The sequence below is a fragment of the Glycine soja genome, chromosome 8, assembly GCF_004193775.1.
Source record: "Glycine soja cultivar W05 chromosome 8, ASM419377v2, whole genome shotgun sequence".
NCBI classification, from domain to species: Eukaryota; Viridiplantae; Streptophyta; class Magnoliopsida; order Fabales; family Fabaceae; genus Glycine; species Glycine soja.
Window position 1 is genome coordinate 41,591,602 of NC_041009.1, and position 22,965 is coordinate 41,614,566.

At 30.6% G+C, this 22,965-nt stretch overlaps 2 protein-coding genes across 3 annotated transcripts; both read left to right on the forward strand.

Annotated features, from left to right (window-relative positions):
* The first annotated feature begins 3,480 nt into the window (after positions 1-3,480).
* LOC114423251 (alpha-amylase 3, chloroplastic) lies at positions 3,481-13,242 on the forward strand. Of its 2 annotated transcripts, XM_028389936.1 has the most exons (13): positions 3,481-3,876; positions 4,302-4,432; positions 4,597-4,651; positions 4,746-4,868; positions 5,024-5,144; positions 5,736-6,091; positions 6,799-7,481; positions 7,781-7,970; positions 8,283-8,389; positions 10,232-10,481; positions 11,142-11,264; positions 11,631-11,798; positions 12,607-13,242. In XM_028389936.1, exons 1-13 carry the CDS (start codon positions 3,574-3,576, stop codon positions 12,763-12,765), a joined length of 2,769 nt encoding a protein of 922 aa, XP_028245737.1. In that variant the 5' UTR covers positions 3,481-3,573; the 3' UTR covers positions 12,766-13,242. The 2 variants fall into 2 exon arrangements, with proteins under 2 accessions (XP_028245737.1, XP_028245738.1); XM_028389937.1 differs by lacking the exon at positions 3,481-3,876 and having other exon boundaries at positions 4,357-4,452.
* A 2,471-nt stretch (positions 13,243-15,713) lies between these two features.
* Positions 15,714-19,675, forward strand: LOC114424622 (pectate lyase-like). The gene is made up of 4 exons (XM_028391487.1): positions 15,714-16,097; positions 17,169-17,829; positions 18,410-18,652; positions 19,300-19,675. The coding sequence occupies exons 1-4, from the start codon at positions 15,874-15,876 to the stop codon at positions 19,525-19,527; spliced, it is 1,356 nt and encodes a 451-aa protein (XP_028247288.1). The 5' UTR covers positions 15,714-15,873; the 3' UTR covers positions 19,528-19,675.
* Positions 19,676-22,965: the final 3,290 nt, after the last annotated feature.

A 22,965-nucleotide genomic window follows, 5' to 3' on the forward strand; every position in this document is an offset into this window, starting at 1 on the left:
ATATAAAATATAAAGATAATTTTTTAAAAGTAAGTAAGAAAACTTATACTTAATTTATGGGAGGAAGTTTTTAATAATGATAGAGGTTATATTTAATATATGAATTGTTTTTTTAAAGCAAGTAGGGATATCAATATTTAATATATGAGAATGAATTTTTTTTTATAAAATACAGAAATTATATATAAAATATAAAATATAAAATATGAAAATAATTTTTTAAAAGAAAGTAAGAAAATATACTTAATTTGTCGGGAGGAACTTTTTCCTAAAGATAGTAATTACATATAAATATAAAATATTTAAAATTATTTTTTTAAAGGAGGTAAAAAAATTACTGAATTTATGGAGAGAAATTTTTTTTATTAAAGATACAAATTATAAAATATGATGATTTTTAAAGCAAATAAAAAAATCTATAATTAATTTACGGGGAAGATTTTTTTTTTACTAAAAATAAAAATTATATATTTTTACTCTTAGTCAGAAAAAATAGAAATCATATTTAAAATATAAAATGTGAATATGATTTTTTTAAAAGCAAGTAAGATAATTTATACTTAATTTATGGAGAGAAATTCTTTTTTATTAAAGATAAAAATTATATATTTAAAAATCTATGGTTAATTTATGGGTGAAAACTTTCTTTTAGTAAAGATAAAAGTTATATAATTTTGTGATTAGTCAGAAATTTTTTTTTAAATATGAAGATGATTTTTTTTTTTTAAATCAACTATGAAAAGTTATATTTAATTTTTCGGATGGAACTTTTTTTAGTATTGATAGAGATTATATATTTTTTTATCAGTTAGAAAAAATAAAATTATATTTAAATTATATACTTACTAAGATAGAAATTATTATATATAAAATATGAAGTGAAATTTACACTTCATTTAAAACATAAAATACGAAGTAAGAAAATGTAATTTTACTTCTCAATAATTTATTAACCATTTGTATTATTCAAAGTGGAGATGAATAAGTAAATGAAGATATGAAGTGAAATTCAGATTTTTCTTAAAATATAAAATATATAAATATAACACATGGGATGTATTATTTTAATGGAAAGTAATAAGAAAATTTATACTCAATTCATGCCGATGAACTTTTCTACTAAAGATTTTTTTTTATTAAAATTAGAATTTCTTCAATCTAATTAATATAATATCTAATTACATAAAAAATATTTTAAGTCAATAAAATTATGATTATTTACTTCTCTATGAAAAATTACAATAAAAAATTAAATTTAGGAAAATAATTATTTATTTCTTATTTAAATAACCTTAAAACAAACATTATTAACTTCTCTATTATCTAATTATTTTATATCGTCTTAAAATTTAAATTTCTAGAAAGAAAACATATTATATTATAGTTTTTAAAATTTTTAATTATTGTTGTAATAATTTAATATAATTATATATGAAATATAACACATGAGATTTTTCTTTCTTCATAAAAACACGTAGGAAATTTTTTAATTAATTCACGGGGATACATAATTTATTTAAAATCACATTAATAATTATTATACATACCTATAATTAGATATTTATTTTGATATTCTTCTCTTATATGTTTTTTTAATGAGGCGGTTGTCTCAAATTTGTATTTCTAATATCTTGAACACACTTTATTGTATATTTTATACAAGAAAATACATGAGTTAAGGATATATGCATTCTTATAAAGCAAATTTTGAAAGTTAATGGATTTCATGAAGACAACAAACATATATTATGTATTGTAAACAAATGTCTTAGTGAATATAACAAATAAACACAACTTGGATATCATTTTTAGATTTGTTGTCCATCTATTAGATAGTTTTTGGACAAAATTTATATGTTTTTTTAATTTAGTAAATTTGGTTTGCTGTCCAACTTATTTATTTTACAAGATATCATGATATCACGTTTTTTTATATTCATAATAATTCTTATATAATATTAAAAAAAACTGTGCATTACACGAGTCCAAACACTAGTTTCTTAATATTTTAGAAAACATTATAAAAAAATAGAAGTGTAACTTAATTTTAACAAAAATATTATTTTTATGATAAATCACTAGGGTGGTCCTAGCGGTAAAGGTTTGAATGATATATATGAAGACTTAGGTTCAATTCCATTATCTTTATTATAAGAAAATTATTTAAGTTAATAACTTAGCTCGATGAAAATTTCTAATTCTAACACATTAACATGTTGAATAAAGAATCTCTAATTTATAATTATAATTGTTCATAAAAGTAAATACAAATTTCCGGTTAAATAGCTTCAAATAATTTTTCACTGTAGTCAACGTATTTAAGAGAAATGATTGTTATCTACTTTTTTTTTAAAGAAAATTACAAAAGGAGTTATTATTTTCTAAATTAAAAAATATTTAATTTTATGAATATCTTGACCAACATTTTTAACACATAAATTACAAAACAAAAACAAAAACATTTAGTCATTTATCATATATTATTCAGTAAAAAAAATATATTTTTAAAAACTTAACAATTATTTACTATCTAATTTGATTGGGTGAGATTAAGGATTTGGTCAGATCCAATTTAATTCAGTTGCCCATGAACACCCTTGGTCAAAGGGAAGAGACCAAAAATTTATGAAAGACCACACGGAGGTATCTTTTCTGGTGCATCAGACAATACTTGAGTAGCAACAACAATAGTGAAGTGAAGGAAGAAGATGTATGGTGACGGAAGAAATTATTGGGAGAAGAAATAATCCTGTAAAAAAAGGTGTATGGTATCACAATAAAGATCAAATAAAAATCTAACAGTATAGGAAAAGAATCCTCCATAAATGACTTGCCAAGATGGATTGAGTTCAATAGAACAATTTACTATTAAACCACCATAAATAACTAGTAAACCTATCAGTATCTACACATATAGAGAAAATAAATTATGCGTTATTAATGTATAATCTTTAAACTCTAATATATATTTATATTTTATGTTATTTACATTGGTTATAAAATTTAATCAATAATCCACTAGTTTAACTAATAATCAATCTATAGTCATAAAAAAATTAATCAATCTATTAGCGACAAAAAAAATCAATCAATCTAATAGCTGGATTGAGTTCACGATTGATCCAATTTTTAACGCTGCTATATAACAAAAACTCTTGAAAAGCAATCTTAGCCAACCTGATTAATATTTTTAATGGAATCTTCCTTCGTAAATCTAAAAGCTTACTTAAAGATTCAAATCCAGTTTTTCAGTTGATCGAGGTGTTCATTCGGTGATGTGCTACTAGTCCCTTGCTTTGCTCACAAAAAAGAAGAAAAGAAATCAAAATCAAAATCAACCTCATCCATCCCAAGAGGGGAAATAATAATAATTATTGAAAAAGAACACGCAATATATTATTCTTTATTCTTAATAATAATAATTCTTAAATTTGAAAAAACATTTCTGTCCACACCTCCAAGTTGCTACAATCCAACAAAACATACAAAGCTGGTTGTTCTTTATGTTTCTACAACCTCTTTCTTTCATTCCCATTTCCTTGCAAAAGGAACCATCATACATAGTTACATACCATGAGTATCTCCACCACTACCACCACCCCTCTCTTCTGCTTCAACCACTACTTCACAAGAGAAAGAGAACTTTCCATTCACCGTTCCAGGCCAAAGCCATTCTCTCTCACTTCCGCTTCCACTCTCACCCTCTTCAACTCCAACAACAACAATAACTGTAACTATAGCTTTGCCTCTTGCAAACCACACAAGTTTCACACTCCAAAGTTTGAAGCTTTTGCCACAAACACGGATACCCTCGAGTCAATTCAGTCCTCTGATGTCTCGTTCGATCAGACTTTCCCCATCAACCGAACTGAACTGGTCTCTCTTTCAGTTTTTTTGTCTTCTCACTTTTTTTTGGAGTGGTGTTTGGTTTATAGAGAGTTTTGGGAATACCCAGAAGTGAAATTGTGATTTTTTTTTGAGGAAATAGTGGAGAAGTTGAAGGGTGTTAGAATTTTGTTTTGTACCTTTTTTTTGGGTTTCAAGGGGTAAAAGTTTGGATCAGCTTGATTGTTGTTGTTGATATGCACTCTTTTATTGTTTCACGTTTTTTCTTTTGTTTATCTTTGTTCTCTGACCAATCAGATAGAATGGAAATACTGTAAAAAAGGGGGGGGGGGGGGGGTGTGGAATATCCAGAACTTAAAAAGGCCTTTTCCTTTTTGCTTTTGTGTTTTAATAGACATAGTGTGTGGTGTTTGGCATTGATGGGATTCTTGTGTTAATTGTGATGGAATCTGCAGGTGGAGGGAAAGATCTTTGTAAGATTGGATCAGGGGAAGGATTTGGGAAATTGGGAGCTTACAGTGGGTTGCAATCTACCAGGGAAATGGATTCTTCACTGGGGAGTTTCCCGTGTGGATGATGTTGGAAGGTACAGCATGTTAAAATAAGGTGTTTGAATTAACTTTCATTTTGATTTTGAGATATGAGGCGATTCATGATTGTGCTTTATATTTTGCATCATGGTATTAGCTTAATCTTAATGTTAATGATCCAATGAAGATATATGATTAAGATGTAATTTTGGTTCTCCAGTGAATGGGATCAACCTCCTCGCGATATGATACCCCCTGGATCTATTCCTATTAAGGTAGACAATGGATTCATGACTTCTCATGCTCTCACATTTGGCCCGTGTTCATTATTGCCATGCAGAAATTTTGAGTGTGAAGTGAAATTTTCAGGACTATGCAATAGAGACACCTATGAAGAAATCATTGTCATCTGCTGAAGGAGATATTTTACATGAAGTCAAGATTGATCTTAAACCCAACAATGATATTTCAGCTATTAATTTTGTTCTCAAGGTTTATATTTCTTACAGTTAGCAGTTGGAGATGTTAGTTCTTAATGTTGAATATGTGGTTGACCTAAAGAACCTTTTGGTCAAATTCCCCCCCTCCCTTTCAGTACTTATTCCTTCTTTCTGATTGATTTGAGTGGCCATGTTGATCCATTGCAGGATGAGGAAACCGGTGCTTGGTACCAACACAAAGGAAGAGATTTCAAGGTTCCTCTGGTCAACTACCTTAAAGAGGATGCTAATATAATTGGACCTAAAAAGGGTTTTAGTTTGTGGCCAGGTTTTTTGAAATCATATATTGTGATCTTTTTTGCTTCAGTTTTTTCTATTTCATCTCTTTTCTGAAATTTATACTATTTCATGGCTTTTAGAGTGTGTCAAACAAATCATAATTCTATTATTCATTATATCCTATAGTTCCAACTGGTTCATGTTTACGTATGCTATCTTCATCTTCAAGTAATGAGTAACTTTTTCTTAAGATGCTTAAATATAATGAACAACAGTGTGATCAGTGAACAGCCATAAAAAAATTGCATCAAAGAAAAGAAAAAGAAAATGTTTGTAATTTGATATGTATTTCAATTTTGTATTCCACATTAAGGGAAAAGTAACAATGTTTATTTTGTAAGAAGAATGAAACTTGGTTAGATCCTAACATCATCTTGTATTCAATATTTGTGCTGACAAAGTTTGCAATAATGAGCCAGTTATCTACTTAATTTTGAAATCATCATTTTTTGAGTTTATAATGTGTTTGGCACTCTCTATTTCTTTTCAATTTAATCTTTTAATCCTTTTAGCTGTGTCCTCACACCTTTATTTTGGCGTGCTTGAACTGCGACACATTTCATGGTCTTTCCTCTCCTAGGGGCCTTGGGGCAGATATCTAACATTCTCCTCAAGTCAGAAGCAACACATGACAAAGATCAAGATGACAACAGTGGATCCATAAATACAAAAGTGGAAAATAGTCAACTGGAAGGTTTCTATGTAGACCTATCAATTACCAAGGAAGTTATTGTCGAAAACTCTATCAGTGTCTCCATTAGGAAGTGCTCTGAGACAGCTAAGAATATTTTATATTTAGAAACAGATATACCTGGAGATATTCTCCTTCACTGGGGTGTTTGTAGGGATGATTTGAAGTGGTGGGAAATTCCACCTGCTCCTCATCCACCAGAAACAATAGCATTTAAGGACAGAGCTTTAAGAACTAAATTACAGGTAGAGTTCTGACAGGTTGTCTTCTTTTTTTAATGTTTTAGCACTGCTGTAGGTTATGAAATATATTTCAATACTATTGCTCTGTTGGTGATGCTATTGATTTTGACATATTCAAGGAAGATGTTTCTATACTCAAATAATTCCATGGGATTTTGAACTTGATTTTCCCATCATTTTTAAAATTGTAGTAAAAAACTCACATTATGTGATTTGTTCTTAATGGACTATAAAAACTAAGACTGTATGTTGTGCCAATATCTCAAGGATTAATCTTTTGTTCTTGTCCTACCTTTAGTTATGTATGGTGTTTTCTTGAACTCAAATCTATGCTCTATTTTTCTAGTTAGTCGTTGTTTTAACAATTTAATCTGCTTAATGTTCAAAATTTTATATCTAAATAGGTCCAGCAATCCCAGTGCATTTTACCCTCTGCCCTAATCTTGTACTTCACTGCAGTTCCTTTTTCTAAATACTGATGTATGCCTATAAGTGATGATGAATATATCTGGATTATGATTGAAATATTGAATGCATGATATTAATGCATCCTTTTATTCTAAAGGTTTATTTTAGTTACTCTGTTTCCCCTTTTATTCTTTCTCTTGGAAAATTTGGAAATTTGGTTTATGGCAGTCAGAATGTGGTATTGCATTTCTATGCCATTTTGGTGTTTTATAATATATTTACCTGTCTGTCCTCCTCTGCAGTCAAGAGACAGTGGAGAGGGAAGTTCAGTACAACTCTCTTTGGGAGAAGAATTTTCTGGATTTCTTTTTGTTCTTAAGCTAAATGACAGTACTTGGATAAATGACATGGGAGATGACTTTTATATCCCTCTCCCAAGTTCTGGAAGCATAATTACTGGCAACAGAGAAGATCAATCAGAAGGTGTGCAGAGGGAAGTGACTGAAGAGGCAGGTCAAGAGGAATCTATATCTGCATTTACTGATGAAATAATCAACGAAATAAGGCATTTGGTGACAGACATTTCCTCTGAGAAGAATCGAAAGACAAAATCCAAAGAAGCACAAGAAAGCATTCTTCAAGAAATTGAAAAACTAGCTGCTGAAGCTTATAGTATCTTCAGAAGCTCAGTTCCAAGTTTCTCAGAGGAAACTATTGCGGAATCTGAGGCTGCTGTGGAATCTAAGACACTATTATTGCCTGACTTGCCTCCACAAATTTCCTCGGGAACAGGCACAGGGTACGAAATTGTATGCCAAGGGTTTAATTGGGAATCTCATAAATCTGGAAGATGGTATATGGAGCTTAAAGAGAAAGCTGCAGAACTGGCATCATTTGGCTTTACTGTGATATGGTTACCACCACCTACAGAGTCTGTTTCACCTGAAGGATATATGCCAAAGGATTTATATAATTTAAATTCTAGGTACTTGATTCAAATTCTTTTAAAGGTCTCTATTGTTTCATAGTTGCGGAGGCCATTTATCTATATAGAGGGCCTGTTGTTAGGCAAATTGTTTACCCTTAAATGCATATGCCATATGCTGCACCTTCAAATATTATAGTCACCGATTGACTTGTGTTGATGGCGACATTCTTTTATGTTCTGGTTTATACATTGCATGAAAAGAGAAAAGAATAAGATGCCTTGGGATGTAACATAATTGTACATCTCCTTGAAAAGGAACTTTGATATGAACTACTATGTTTTATTTAATATTTCAGATATGGAACTATTGATGAACTGAAGGATGTGGTGAAAACTTTGCATGAAGTTGGAATCAAAGTGCTTGGAGATGCTGTTTTAAATCACCGCTGTGCTCACTTCAAGAACCAGAGTGGTATTTGGAACTTATTTGGAGGTCGTCTCAACTGGGATGATCGTGCAATTGTAGCTGATGATCCACATTTTCAGGTAGACGTGGGTTTTCTATATGTACTTTGCTCTTTACTCTTTACTCTTCACTCAGTATTGGTAATCATCCTAAAAGAATTGAATATTTACATTTGAAAACTACTGATTGAAGTTTTATAGTTCATTGGTAAAAGAATGAAGAGACACTTTGCAAATAGTTTATTTCATGCTTATGTTTGGTTACCATCTTGTTAAGTAAATAATGTAATATGAAACCCACAACTCCTTTTGTTGTTAGTGTCTCATACAATGATACAATTATCCTTCTGGGTGAATCTGATATGCATAATATATAGTCTTTCTGCCATGCAGGGGAGAGGCAACAAGAGTAGTGGAGACAATTTTCATGCTGCTCCAAACATTGATCATTCACAGGACTTTGTGAGAAAGGATCTTAAAGAATGGTTATGCTGGATGAGGTTTGTATTTCAGATCCTAATTTTTAAAACCTTACAACGACCACAAAATGTTGTCAGATAAGAATATAGCCAGCCAGTTTGCTACTTCATTCATTATAATTCTATTGTTTATTATTCAAGGTTTCATTTTTAAAGAGGCTATGCCAGAGAACTAAGATAATTTGTCATAAAACTTGACATTAAACCATCTTCTAGATTTTTGTAGACTTTTTTGTTGGAAGCTGTGTTTCAGTCTCCAGAATGTGGCTTAACCAATTAGCCACTGTATTAGTTTCATGTGTGCTTCAATTCATGATATAACAAGAGAATTCTGACTTCTTTTAGGAGAGGATGCTTGAGGTATAGCAAATAGAGATCTAAGTTCTGTATTATCCTCATTCTTCTATGGGTGTCTTAATTTTTCTCAAACATCTAACGACAATGAATTATTTTGTATTTGAGTTGTAGCATAGGCTTATTTGTATCTTAGTTTCTTGATTTTTACCCTATGACATTTCCTCATGGACTCAATGATTTTCCTTCAAATCTTCTTTGTTGTTGCCTATAGCTGGCCTGTTCAGGTGATTGCCAACAAAACCTACTTTGTGCTACACATATTTCTTAATAAAACATTTGTTTATGTAAAAACATGATGACTTTATGTAGGAGGCTGAAGGGTTTAGCTAATATGTTTTCATCGAAACTTGAAAGATTTTCAAATTTGAGAATGTGCCTCATCTATGGTCATAAGTAATTATGTTTACTGATACTATTTCTTCAATTTCTTTTAATTTTCCCCTTTTGTTGTTGTGTGTGTTCCAAGGAGGGTGTTGACTATGGGCTTCTCTAACAGTATGTCTAAATTTGTGCTGACTTGATGCTGTTACCATTTTGGAAATCTCATACGGAGTGGGATTACAGCATTATCTAATGTTTCTCTAGATGCTCCTGGTTGATTTGATGTATTGAAGGATTGGATATGTTTCTGACATTGACACCTGTATGACATGTGCCTAATACTGCTAACTAATTGTCCAATTAAAAAAGATTTCTGGTTGGCTTGAATACTTATAGCCAAACCCTCTGTTCGCTCAAATTTAGAGATATTAGTTTTAAGAATACAGCTTAGAGTATAATGTTAAAAATTAAAATTAAAATATTAAATAATGCCTTTTATTTATTTACTTCATTGCTATGTTAAAGAGAAGTGTCTGTGTCAAAGTGTCCTGCTGGCCTCTATAGGAAGCTCATTGTGTAGTGTTTTTGCATTGTGTGAATAGAGTCCAAAATTGTGACTAAATAGCAGTCAATCACAGAGGATAGCCTGCTATTCCTTATTCACATCCCAAACTTGGGATTAATATCTAATCTTTTATTTTGCTGTCCTTGAAACTCAGTTGATTCTTTCCTTCTATCCTATAGTCATACTTATTTGCCCTTTTCCCCCTTATTGTACTCTTCTAGAATATCTCAAAATAATATTCTAATTAAGAGTACTTAAAGTATAATAGCTGATCTCGTAAGAGTGGTTTGCATATTTCATGATTTGATTCCTTAGTTAATTGGACTTAGGAGTCTAGTATTAATATAAATAAGGGTAAGTACGTTTTTTTTATCACTCTAGTAGTCTAGTAAATGTTAGAGAATATGATTCATTGTCCCTTATATATATATATATATATATATATATATATATATATATATATATATATATATTATTTCTCTCATTCTCGTCCTAAATCCCTGTTCCCTATAATGTTTCTGTGATGCTTGTTAATAAAATGTTAACCCCCCTTTGTTTCCGTTGTGTTGAAGTATTACAATTATTGTAATTCTTTTTTCCTAATATTGTTTACTTTTCAGGGAAGAAATTGGGTATGATGGGTGGAGGCTTGACTTTGTCAGGGGATTTTGGGGTGGCTATGTAAAGGACTACCTGGAAGCAAGTGAACCTTACTTTGCGGTAGGAGAGTACTGGGATTCCCTTAGTTATACATATGGTGAAATGGATCATAATCAAGATGCACATAGGCAGAGGATCGTTGACTGGATCAATGCTACTGCTGGTACTGCTGGTGCATTTGATGTTACAACCAAAGGGATTCTTCACTCTGTAAGCACTCAACTTGAATGTTTCAACTTTCAATAACAGCTATTTAAATTTTTTCATGCATAAAATTTTCTGAATCTACTGGGTATATCTCTAGGTTGACTTGAAAATCTTACAAAGTCAGTTATTTGTTTTGAGATACTAGTATACTACTAATTTCGTTGGCTTGTTGGAATTTGTTTGTAATCTTTTTGTGCAAAGCCAGTGAACTACTATGTTTCTTTTTTGTTTTTAAATAATTTTACTGTAGCAGTGATAATGCTGCTAGTGAAACAACCTCACTGCTGATAAGCTGCTTACTACCACGGCTGAGATTTTAATGGATGTTCATGTGGGGAAAATTATAGTGACTTAATTATATGTATTGTATTGCAAATATGAAGAATTAACATAAACTTTTCATAAGGCTCTCTTGTTGATAACTTATCCCAAGCAAGTTTTGTGAACAACTTTACCTTAGGCTGTTCTGATGTAAACAACTTTACCTTAGGCTCTTAATTTATTTTCAAAGTTCGAACTGAAACTCACTGCACCTCTTGTAAGGATGCTTCAAAAGATGAGCAGAAAAATGTGCATGCTGTTAACTTTTTTCTTTTTACCAGACCAGCAGGCTGTATGTTATATAATGTTGGTGATATTTTGTTTAAATTCTTCTCCGTATAGGCTTTGGAAAGATGTGAATATTGGCGCTTGTCAGATCAGAAGGGGAAACCCCCCGGTGTTCTTGGATGGTGGCCGTCTCGTGCTGTTACTTTTATAGAAAATCATGACACTGGCTCTACCCAGGTTTGAACTCCCCCTTTCAAAAGTATTTTGGTACTGTTGGATATTCTTTCAAGGTTAAATTTGATTGAAATAATTCATTATCATTGACTGTGCACCTATTATTATGAAGACTAGTAAAATTGGAGATTTTCAAATTAGGAATTTTCCTTTGAATCTTTTCAAATATATATACATACAGAGAGAGAGAGAGAGATTCCTATTAGTGTATTTATAAACATTTGTAACAGTTTTATGCATAAAAAGTAATGGTAAAAGGAATTGAAGTTTTATTCATTGTTGTTTTTTTAAAATGTTTTTTGGGTGCACTTATTTGATATGCTAAAAATATTTACTATAATGAATTTTCTTTCATATATTCTCTTGAAGGGTCATTGGAGATTTCCCAGTGGAAAAGAAATGCAGGGATATGCCTACACTCTTACTCACCCAGGAACACCATCAGTGTTCTATGACCATATTTTTTCTCACTATAAAACTGAAATAGCAACACTTATCTCTATCAGGAAGCGGAACAAGATCCACTGCAGGAGTACAGTAAGCATCAGAATATTCTCTCATGTACTACATTGTATTGTTTAAGTGGATATTCTCTGGGGTGGATGATGAGGAACTTTATCTTTGCATGTCAAAGTCATAGGAACTGAAAATCAGAACTGAAATATCATTGCATTAATTAGTGAAAGTGACTGTCACTGAAACTAACAGATACCAGAAACTGAGGGAAAGTAATGCATAATTCTTTCAAACCGGAAAAGGAAAATATAGAATAACAATAATCTGTAGAGTGTAAGCTGTTTCCAAAACCTTAATTTCCACATAACTCTCCAGCACCAGCCCCTTTATGCTTTCTTTAATGCCTTGCTTTGCTCCTAACTGTTCCTTCATTCTTGCCACTTACGCTAGTTTGCTGCAGCCCAAATCCACATTCCACACCTCTTTCTCACATTATCCTCACTATCTGGAGTTTCTATTCCCTTGTCAAACTTGCTTTTCCTACTGTGATGGGATTCTATCACAAAGCATGTTTTGGTTATTAACTTAGTTTAAAAGAGTTAACTAAATTACTCATCATAATATAGATGGCAATGGCAATAATGATGGAAAAAAGTAAAGGAAAATCTCTGCTTGCAATATTCCTTGAGAATGTATCTATGTTTTGGTGGCAACTATGTCTTAGTGCTAACAGTTGAAACTTGAAATGCATGATATTTGTTTTTCTTGGTGTTTGATATGTAAACCATATGCATGCTTACATTATATTTTTATCTTAATAAAAAACTGAAGATCCTCATTATATAACATACAAACATTGATACTCACATTTGTCTCCTCTTGTTTTAAGCTTAAAATTTGCAAGGCAGAAAGGGATGTTTATGCAGCTATCGTTGATGACAAAGTTGCTATGAAAATTGGACCTGGTCATTTTGAACCACCTAGTGGATCTCAAAGATGGTCCTCAGCTTTGGAGGGAAGGGACTATAAGATTTGGGAGGCATCATAATATAATTGTTTGTATTTTGGAAAATCACCACCACCTTGTATATGTTTCTTAGGAGGCAAGTATAAAGACAGAAGAGTAGATGATGGTATGGCAAGTCACAATTGAAGTGAGTTGAAATGTGCCACTGTTGCTGAACGTATATATGCTGCATTGAAGCAAATATTATAGAGAAGGTTGCAGAGGGTTCATTTCAACCAAATGCTGGCTCTTCTGAAATTAGGAAGCCTTCATATTATATATACATTATTATGTTTACAAAGTATACAATATTTAGATAGTATGACAAGATTGTATAAAACTGCCATTGATAGCACATAATTCTTCAACAGGTTCCTGGATCTAGATGGCAATGTATTGGGGAAAATTTGGATTGGGAGGTTTTGGACAAAAAGGAAAGGGAGTGTAAAGTTTTATTTTTTGAATTAAGAGTATATAGTGTTTATAAATAAATGAATAAGAGATGAAAATTTCATGATAGCTTATCATTTTATGTCTTTATTTTAAAAACTCTTCAATTAGAAAATATTTACTCAATGAAAAATTTATCCTTAGTTTCCTTTTTTTTTTAATAAACATGCCCTAGTCTTACAAATAACTGAAACAAGTTTATGAATGTTGGTTGATTTTTCAGTCCGATTTTCTTGAATGCTAGAAAAAAATTTGATTTCACCAATAACTTTAAAGAATTAGATTTGTAGGTTTTTTTAATTATATGTTGTTCAACTTGTTAATTTTTACTCTATGCGTGACTTGACATCAACACTTAAATTAATATTTTTTTTAATTCATGTCAAATTGTTAATTTAAACTGTATTTACAATATTACGGATTTTAATTTTAGAGTTATTTTAGAAAGGATTTATACTTTTACCTATACTATTCATAGCATGACAGATAGATTCATAACCTGTCTTGTCAGTATTCTGGTTAAAGACAAAAAAAATAAATAAAAAGACAATTGTATTTGTGAGGGTCATAAAACTATGGTGTCAAAATGATGTAACAAAAGAAAATATCTATACTTTTATATATAAAATCCGTGCATTGCTTTGCCTGTTGCTGTACAGCAAAAAAGCATTTTCTCTCTTTGTACACGCGTGAAAACATTTTGTCTCTTCCTTTTAAGTTAAGAAAGCACACAAAAGTAGATTTCTATATAAAAGGATAAGGTGTCTTCTTGATGAGGTTTCATTTTGGATCATATTTCTCTATGATATGGATGGTGGATCATTCGTACTACAATAAACACGAGAGGGTTGCCGTTTCATGCATATTCAAGTTGCTTCCTGTATTTTTTTTTTCTGATTTCCGAAATGACCAATTACATTTCGGATTGATTAGATATATATTTTTTGACTTTTAGAATGACTAATCTAAAAGATAAAAAAACATTCCAAAAAAATGCAAAAACAACTTGAAGGTACAAGAAACAGCAATCCAACTTGAGTTCTGACATCATGATTGATCAAATTTTAGTTTCTGCAAGGACTTAGACAAGGTTGGTTTATATGTTTATTTATTTATTTCTTTAATAAGAAAGAAGGCCTATCCTACGGTGAGAACTGGAGCATCCAAGGATTAATTAACACTAGTTACACGATTTTACTAATTTAATTTGATTTTTTTATATTACTTTTAATATGGCACGTTTCGATTTTATTTATTTTCTTTTAATCTAATTTTAAACAAGATAGTAGCATATATAGTGCAAAGTAATTTTTTTTTTATATTTTTATGAAATCAATTTTTATAAAATATTGAATTTATATTCTAATGCATTTCTTTATTTTTTTCCTTAAGAAATTAGGGTAGAAATATTTTGGTTAATTGGTTTAAAATAGGATAAAGGGTTTTTTTTAGGGGAAATAGGATAAATGTTAATAATGTATCATTTAATATAATTTTTAACATTTTTATTATAAGTAAATTTTAGGTGAAAAAAATCAATAAAATATAGTTTTAATTTTAATGAAATTTTATACTGAAGAAAAAAAATTAGTGTAAAGAAAATATTGATTGTGGTGTATATCACTTTTCACTAAGCACAAACCAACATTGTTTCTTGACTATAACCTACAATTTCTCATGTTCGTTATAGACGACAATTTACTAATTCACCCCAAAAGAAAAAAAAAGACTATACTTTTCTATTAAAAATGTTAATAATACACTTTCAAACAAATTTATTTATTAACATAATATAACATGATTGATAGATACTAAATAACTTTTTTCTTAAGCTAGTGGTTATGGGTAGGATCTTATACCTGTGTATGGAAAAAACATCGTCTGTGAATTTGTCTTTTACTTTCGAGAAATATACACTTTTATACTATTGACTAAAATCAGAAATATATTGGGACTCAAGATATCATATGAGGTTGTTTCTTATTCAATTCAATGCGATTCACTCATAATTTAATAAGTCTAGACACATTTCAATTAACGATAAAAATTGTATTACAAAGAGTTTGTCAATGTTTTACTTACATTTTTGCTTTTTATTCGAATGATTAGAATTTAGGGCTAGACGTTAAAATACAAAGCATTAAATTAAGGAAGGAATCCATGTGTTGCATCTTGCATGGCAAAACTGAAAAACATCCAATTCAGGTTCATTACCTCGTCCATGCACGTCCATGCATTGCGTACGTGAATCATATTTTATTTTTAGCACAATTTGGAAGATCCTTGCTGCATGCCTTGTTTCAGAGGCAAACGTAGATCACTCATTTTCTTATATGGATACATGAAAATTAGGAAATTGCAAAATTTGCATTTTTGTTTGCCACAAGTAAAATGAATGCCACTCTTAAAACTCGGTACGTACGTATCCCGTTTTTTCTGGCTTATTATGCGTCTCCAACATGACCCAAATGTGGCTTTTGGTGCGCCTTTCCTTTCACTATATAAATGCTTTCTATTCCAATATGAACTTGGGAGCCTTTCTTACATTTTTTCATCCAACCCCAAGAAGGGTTCTTCAATTTTGTAGTTTTTTTCTTTGTGGTGGCCGGGTTAAACTTCAATTAATAATTATTTGGAGTCCAAACCTTGGCAGCTGGCATCAATACCGGCCACCAACAAAGAAAAAAACTAAACAATATTATGGCGAACTGTCAGCAATATTATTTTCTTTTGCTTTCTCTGGCAATTTTTATTCCTACCCTGAATGCCAATTCCTTAGAGAAAGATGAGTATTGGCAGAGCCATGTCTATGAGTTTGATAGTTATTGGCAGGAAAGGGCAAAAGCCGCTAAAGTGGACAGTCAGGCAGCTTATTTTGAAGACCCATATTCAGTCTCCAGCAACTTCACTTCCAGTGTTAGCGAGTGAGCTTTCTCATACCATATAACACCTTACTTTAATTTCTTAATTAAAATGCATAGGTATATGGCATATTAAACTATGGCATGAAAAAGTAACACAAAACCAACGAGGATTAGATCTAGCAAAAGATATTAATTTTCCACAATGTATTGAACAAGGTTCGAATTTCCGTTGGAAAAAAAAATCATATTTAATGTCTAATGTGCCTCGAAAATTACCTCCAAAAGAGGAGGCTTGTGGGAAAAAAAAGTAATACTAGAAAATTTTAACAATTGATCAATTTGATAATAATTACATTAGTTTTAATGATTCATGTAAGATTAAGTAATAGATAAGATTAACTCCTCATTTTTTTTTCTCTTAACAAAAAAAAAACTCTCCTAATTTTTTTATAGGCATATTCCTTTTCTGTCATACATAGAAAGATTAACTTCTTTTTCATGTCAGAATTCAAAGAAAAGAACACAAAAAGTTACTAGCCTTTGCTGGATGTAAATCAATTGTTAATGAATATATATCACAGAAATTGACAGAAGTCTATTACAATATAAATTCTCTTTTCTATCTCTTCTTTGTCATGTATGGTCATGGGATAACTTAAGGACAATATGTCAAATATGCAAAAATTTTGGTAACAAATTAACTATCCTTTTTTTACTACCAAGGTAACAAACTTTTTTTTATTAAATATACAACAGATTATTCTTATTTCATACTAACTTGCGTTATTTTTTTTTTCAAATTAAAAAAAATTGACTATTTATCTCTTAAAAATTCATTTGGACTATAAACACACGATGATCCAAAATAATTTCTCGATAAAAAATATCTAATAATTTCTTATCTCTCAATTTAAGAAATATTAGTGGCACTTTTTGACGCTAATTAATTAAAATTAAATAAAAATCACTCGTTTTGATGAATCTTTGTGGCCATTCACGGTTATTTTCAATAAATTCCAAATAATCACAAAAGAAGGGTTAGAAAGAGAACATCTTCATTTATCATTTCTCCCCTAATTTATATTTCTTACGGGATAAAGCTAATAAATTCCTCTTGTTTTTTACAAACAGACTCACAATTGGCAAGAAGGATTTACGAAGGAACTTGAAGGGAAAATATCGTGGTGACGGTCCATGCATAGCCACAAACCCCATCGACAGGTGTTGGAGGTGTGACCCCAATTGGGCCAACAATCGCCAGAAGCTCGCAGATTGCGTCCAAGGCTTCGGTAGAAACACCGTTGGAGGCAAAGGTGGACCATTCTACGTGGTCACCGATCCCTCCGACGATGATATGGTGAACCCTAAACCCGGCACGCTCCGCCACGCGGTCACGCGTGACGGCCCGTTGTGGATCATCTTTGCTCGAAGCATGTTCATCACCCTCCAACAGGAGCTCATCATGAACAGCAACAAGACCATTGATGGAAGAGGTGTCGATGTTTACATTGCCAAGGGTGCTGGCATCACGGTGCAGTTTGTGAAGAACATCATCATCCATGGGATCAAGGTCTTTGACATCGTGATTCGTGAGGGTGGGATGATCAGAGATTCTGAGACACATTATGGTTTCAGGACTAAGAGTGATGGTGATGGCATTTCCATCTTTGGTAGCAGCAATGTTTGGATTGACCATGTTTCCATGAGAAATTGTAGTGATGGACTCATTGATGCCATCATGGGATCCACTGCTATTACCATCTCCAACAGCCATTTCACAGACCACAATGAGGTAATAGTTCATTTCAGACTTATTGACCAAAATGGATTATTTTTGTCAAGTAAGATACATGAGACGTAATCCTGAATGATATTTTATATTTTTTTTTCCAGTAACAAGAGGAGTCACCTTGAATGACACCTCCTTTTCATCCATGATCATTTGGTTTTGATCAATGTCACTTATAAAAGGAATAATAAAACTTAATTTTACATGTGTCATGCATAGAGATAATTGTTTATATGATCTATGACTTTTGGCCAATCTCATGTAAAAAAAATTAATAAAACTTAATTACATGTCATACAAATATTGGTTAAAACATATATTCTTATCATATAATAATTTATCGAAAAAAAATATTATATGGTCCAATACCATATGATCCTGATTAATCTCCTTATATAACATGTATGAAAGAATTAGTAAAACTTAGATACATTTTCTGTAAAGATTGGTCGGGATCACATGGTCCCAAACCATATCATAATTTCTCCATGCAATTAATTAAAGGGAAACAAATTAAAAACAACCTTTAGGTTGGCTTTAATTTGTAGTTGTTGGGTTTGAGTTTTGTTTGTGCATTGTGCAGGTGATGTTGTTTGGTGCCAGTGACAGTTATTCTGATGATAAGATCATGCAAATCACCTTGGCATTCAACCACTTCGGCAAAAGATTAGTTCAAAGGATGCCCAGAGTTCGATATGGTTTTGTCCATTCGGTAAATAATGACTACACTCACTGGGAAATGTATGCCATTGGTGGTAGCAAGAACCCCACCATTATCAGTGAGGGTAACCGTTTTATTGCCCCTGACAACCAATTCGCTAAACAGGTATGCATCTAAATAGTATTTGTTAGTCAGTGACACTCTTTTCTTCGTACTATTATGAGCTGAAATTTATTATAGAAATTATCAAATTTTTTGTAGATGTCATTTTCTTATTGACTAAAATAGAATGTTGGGCCTTTATCAACTACATTTTAAGTTTCAGTTTCATTCCTTAAGTATATATATATATATATTTTTTACTTTGATCCTTATAGTAGTGTCTTGTTATACTAAATTGGTCTTTTTGTCAGTTTTTGATACTAACGACATCAATTTTAACTTAGCTGATATCTCTCACAGTGTGTCACATGTTATTAATTGACCAAAGTAGTATGATAAATTAAGTAATGAAATGACTAATTTGATATAATGGAAAATATTAAGAAATTAATGTGAGACTATTCAATAATAAGGGAACAAACAAAAACTTAAAATATAAATAAGAGATCAAAATTTTAGTTTATTTTATTAAATTTATCTCATTCGTAATTTTACAATTTTTATTTTTTATAAATAATTTTAATCAATGCTAAAAAGAATGTATTAGAAAAAGTAGAAAAATATGTTAGTAACAATATGCTATCATGTACTCTATTTGATCTTGACACCTGGATTGATCATAATTTGTTATATTTTGATGTTGGTTGAAGATTACAAAGAGGGAATACGCACCAGAAAACGTATGGGCAAATTGGCAGTGGAGATCAATTAACGATGTGTACATGAATGGAGCATTTTTTGTGCAATCTGGGCCTGAGCTGGCTAGCAGACCATTCTCAAGAGAAGACATGATCACCGCTAAGGTAGGAAATTATGTAGGAAGGCTTACACGCTATTCTGGCAACCTGTTGAAGTGCAGAGTGGGTCGCCCTTGTTAATTATCCTTTTTCCCATTAATTCTCTTCCTCACAATACCCATAATGATAGAATGGCCAAGGATAGAAACAAGAAGAGAGAAAGCAAGAAAATTGTATATATACGCCATATGCTTTTGAAAAAAATAAAAAATTGATTGATTTTATCTCATTTTTTTACTTAATTTCCTTTTTCTTTTTATTTTCTTATTCAATTGAATCATTGTTAACTTATTGACAAGTCTATTAGATCACTCCAACAATGTGACATTCCACTTTTTTGGAACAAAAATTAAAATAAAATGTTACAGGATATAGCTAGGCTAGAAGTAAGCAATGTTCGATCACGAAGTTAGACTTAAGTGTAAAAACATTAATATTTGACTTAAATAAGTTTTGAGTCGCCTAAATGCTTTTTGAATGAATAATTTGAAGAAAAAAAATATACATGTGGTAGGGTGTTTAATAATAAGAAATTAAGAATGCAAAATCAAAGGGAGTTATCATATAAATGACTTATAATATGTTAAGTTAGGTACATGAAAACTCTAACAACATTTTGTCAAAGGGACTAAAATAATATTTGTTTAAGGAAAAAAATAGACAAACACTCAAGTAGTGCAATATTCCCGTTAGACACCCGCTTAGTTGGTTTTAAATATTATTTTATTATTTCAACTATTAATTAATAATAAAAATAAAAACAGAAGACAAATTTGAAATTAAAAAAGGAATGCAAAGAGAACAAGAAAGTTACTCTTGTATATAACAATTGAAGATGAGGGAGTTACTTCTTGGCAAATTTCCCAGTTTGATGTCCTTTTTCAAACTTTTTTTCAATCTAGGGCTATTTTGAAACATATGCCATGAGGGTGTTATTTTTTTACGTGGAGGGCATGTAAAAATGCCATCTCCATTGGCGCTTTCGTCGGGACTTGACACGTGGCATGTTGCCACTGCCACTGGCGACACAGGCAGTGGTTGTCGCCACTGGTATTGGCGCGTCCAGCATTGCAGGCTGAATGGAAACGCTGGTTTGACCAGCGACTTCAGCATTGCAGGCTTTTCAGGCAAGCAGCAAGCGTCAGGTGTAGGCTCAGGTGCTGCAGAAGGCGCCTTCTGTGCTGGCGAGTTGCTTGGAGGATGTCGCCATCCATGGTAGCGCTTTAAGCTTGGTGGATTTATATATCCCCAAGTGCAGAGAGAGTGAAATGTGTTAAACGAGTGAGTGAAATTGCTTGTGTCGAGAGAGTGAAATTGCTAGAGGTAGTTGCTTGCTGTTGTTCGTGTTCTTCCATTTTCTTAAAAACTTGTAAGTTATATATTGAATATTTTGTATGTTTTATTTATATAGATGTTTATATTCTGATAATGGAATGGTTTTAGGTATTGTAAGTTAATAATTTTGTATAGTTTAGTTTCAATTCTTAATGTTATATGGTAGATTAGATTTAGTTTAAATTTTTTATATGGTAAATTAGGAATAGTTTTACATACTCTAAGTTATTAATTTTATATGGTAGATTAGGAATAGTTTAAATTTTTTATATAATAGATTAGGAATAGTTTTAGGTACCATAACTTATTAATTTTAGATTAGCTTTAGTTTAAATTTTGTATATGGCAGATTACATTTACTTTAAATATTTGATATGATAGATTAGGAATAATTTTATGTACTGTAAATTATTAATTTTAAATTAGGTCAGAATTAAATTTTTTATATAATAGATTAGGAATAATTTTAGGTACCGTAACTTATTAATTTTAGATTAGCTTTAGTTTAAATTTTATATATGGTAGATTACATTTAGTTTAAATATTTGATATGATAGATTAGAAATAATTTTATGTACTGTAAATTATTAATTTTAAATTAGGTCAGAATTAAATTTTTTATATTACGTTAGTTTTAGTTATTATTAGTTTCATATGTTATGTTTAAATTAGAATAGTTTTATGTATTTTAAATTATTGATTTTGTATGTTAAATTATTTTACTTGTAATTATTTGAAGTCATTAATTTTGTATATATATTATTTTAATTTTTAGTCGAAAATATAAATATTATGTTATATATTTAAATTTATATTTGTATGTAATTTAATTTATTTGTAGAATATATATATGAATTAGGTTATTTGTAGAATTTATATTTGTATGTAATTTAATTTATTTGTAGAATATATATAATTTTTTATTTATGTAAAGTTGTGTTTAGATGTGATTTAATTTATTTGTAGAATATATTTAAATTTTCGTGATTGTATATTATATTTTGTTATTGAAATATGTAATTTTTGAAAAATATAATTTGTTATTTATTTTAATTTGTGTTTGCATGTATTTGAAATTATTTGGAGAGTATATTTAAATTATATTATTCATATAATATATTTAGTGATTAAAATATATATATTTTGTTATTGATTTCACTCCATTTGTTTTATATATTTAATTAATTTTTTGTAAATATACTTAATTTGTGTATGTATAATTAATGTATAAATTTTATCGTCAATTAATTGTATTATATTTTATTTTGTAGGATCAATGACATATTCGTCGTCATGCTCATCACATATACAAACTAGGTCTGGTCAAGGCAGTGTGGTAAAATTAAGTTGGTTGTCTTACCATTTTTCTCACATAAATATTCATGAGGGTAACGTAGAACAATTACAAAGATTTGTTGGACCTTGTGGCCTCAATAATCTTAAGAGGGATAGGCTTAGAATGCAGAAGAAGCAACAACAATCAATTTAACAATATTCTTTAAACATGCAAGACACAATTGATTGCAACAAAATAAATAAGATAAGGGAAAAGAGAATGCAAATACAATTTTATACTGGTTCGACCACTTCCGGTGCCTACGTCCAGTACTCAAGCAAACCACTTGAGATTTCCACTATCTTTGTAAAATCCTTTACAAAGTCTGAACCACACAGGGACAACCCATCCCTTGTGTTCAGATGCTTTAGAACAAGAGACTCATAGTCTCTTAGCCAATCTCATTGAATAAGAAGAATGGAAGAAGAATTCTCTCTTAAAGAGAAGAATATTACAATGAAGATCATGTAAGAATCCTTATAGATTTTGCAAGTGTTTGGCCAAGGATTTCTTTTGAGAGAGCATTTGACAATGAAGTTCTTTTGGAATCTCTTTCATTGTCTTTTGAGAGGATAAGACATTTTTATCAATCAAGACTCTCTCTTAAAATTCATGCCCAAGTCACCTATTTATAGGCCTTTGATGACCATTCACAAATCCAATGAAAAGATGTGACTATTGACAGATTTTCTGAAAATTCTCCACTGGTAATCGATTACAATGTTTGTGTAATCGATTACACAGTTATAATTTGAAGGGTCATGACTTTTGAATTTGAATTTCAGGAGTTTCGTTGCTGGTAATCGATTACAGACATATGGTAATCGATTACATGTTGAAAATTCAAA

What these genes read in the sequence shown, in the direction of transcription:
- LOC114423251 (XM_028389936.1), top strand. Translation starts at nt 3,574, where the DNA reads ATGAGTATCTCCACCACTACCACCACCCCTCTCTTCTGCTTCAACCAC. An exon ending in CCAAAGGGATTCTTCACTCT is followed by an intron (nt 10,482 to 11,141) that starts GTAAGCACTCAA and finishes TTCTCCGTATAG; the next exon opens with GCTTTGGAAAGATGTGAATA. An exon ending in AGATCCACTGCAGGAGTACA is followed by an intron (nt 11,799 to 12,606) that starts GTAAGCATCAGA and finishes TCTTGTTTTAAG; the next exon opens with CTTAAAATTTGCAAGGCAGA.
- LOC114424622 (XM_028391487.1), top strand. Translation starts at nt 15,874, where the DNA reads ATGGCGAACTGTCAGCAATATTATTTTCTTTTGCTTTCTCTGGCAATT. An exon ending in TTCACTTCCAGTGTTAGCGA is followed by an intron (nt 16,098 to 17,168) that starts GTGAGCTTTCTC and finishes TTTTACAAACAG; the next exon opens with ACTCACAATTGGCAAGAAGG. An exon ending in ATTTCACAGACCACAATGAG is followed by an intron (nt 17,830 to 18,409) that starts GTAATAGTTCAT and finishes TGCATTGTGCAG; the next exon opens with GTGATGTTGTTTGGTGCCAG.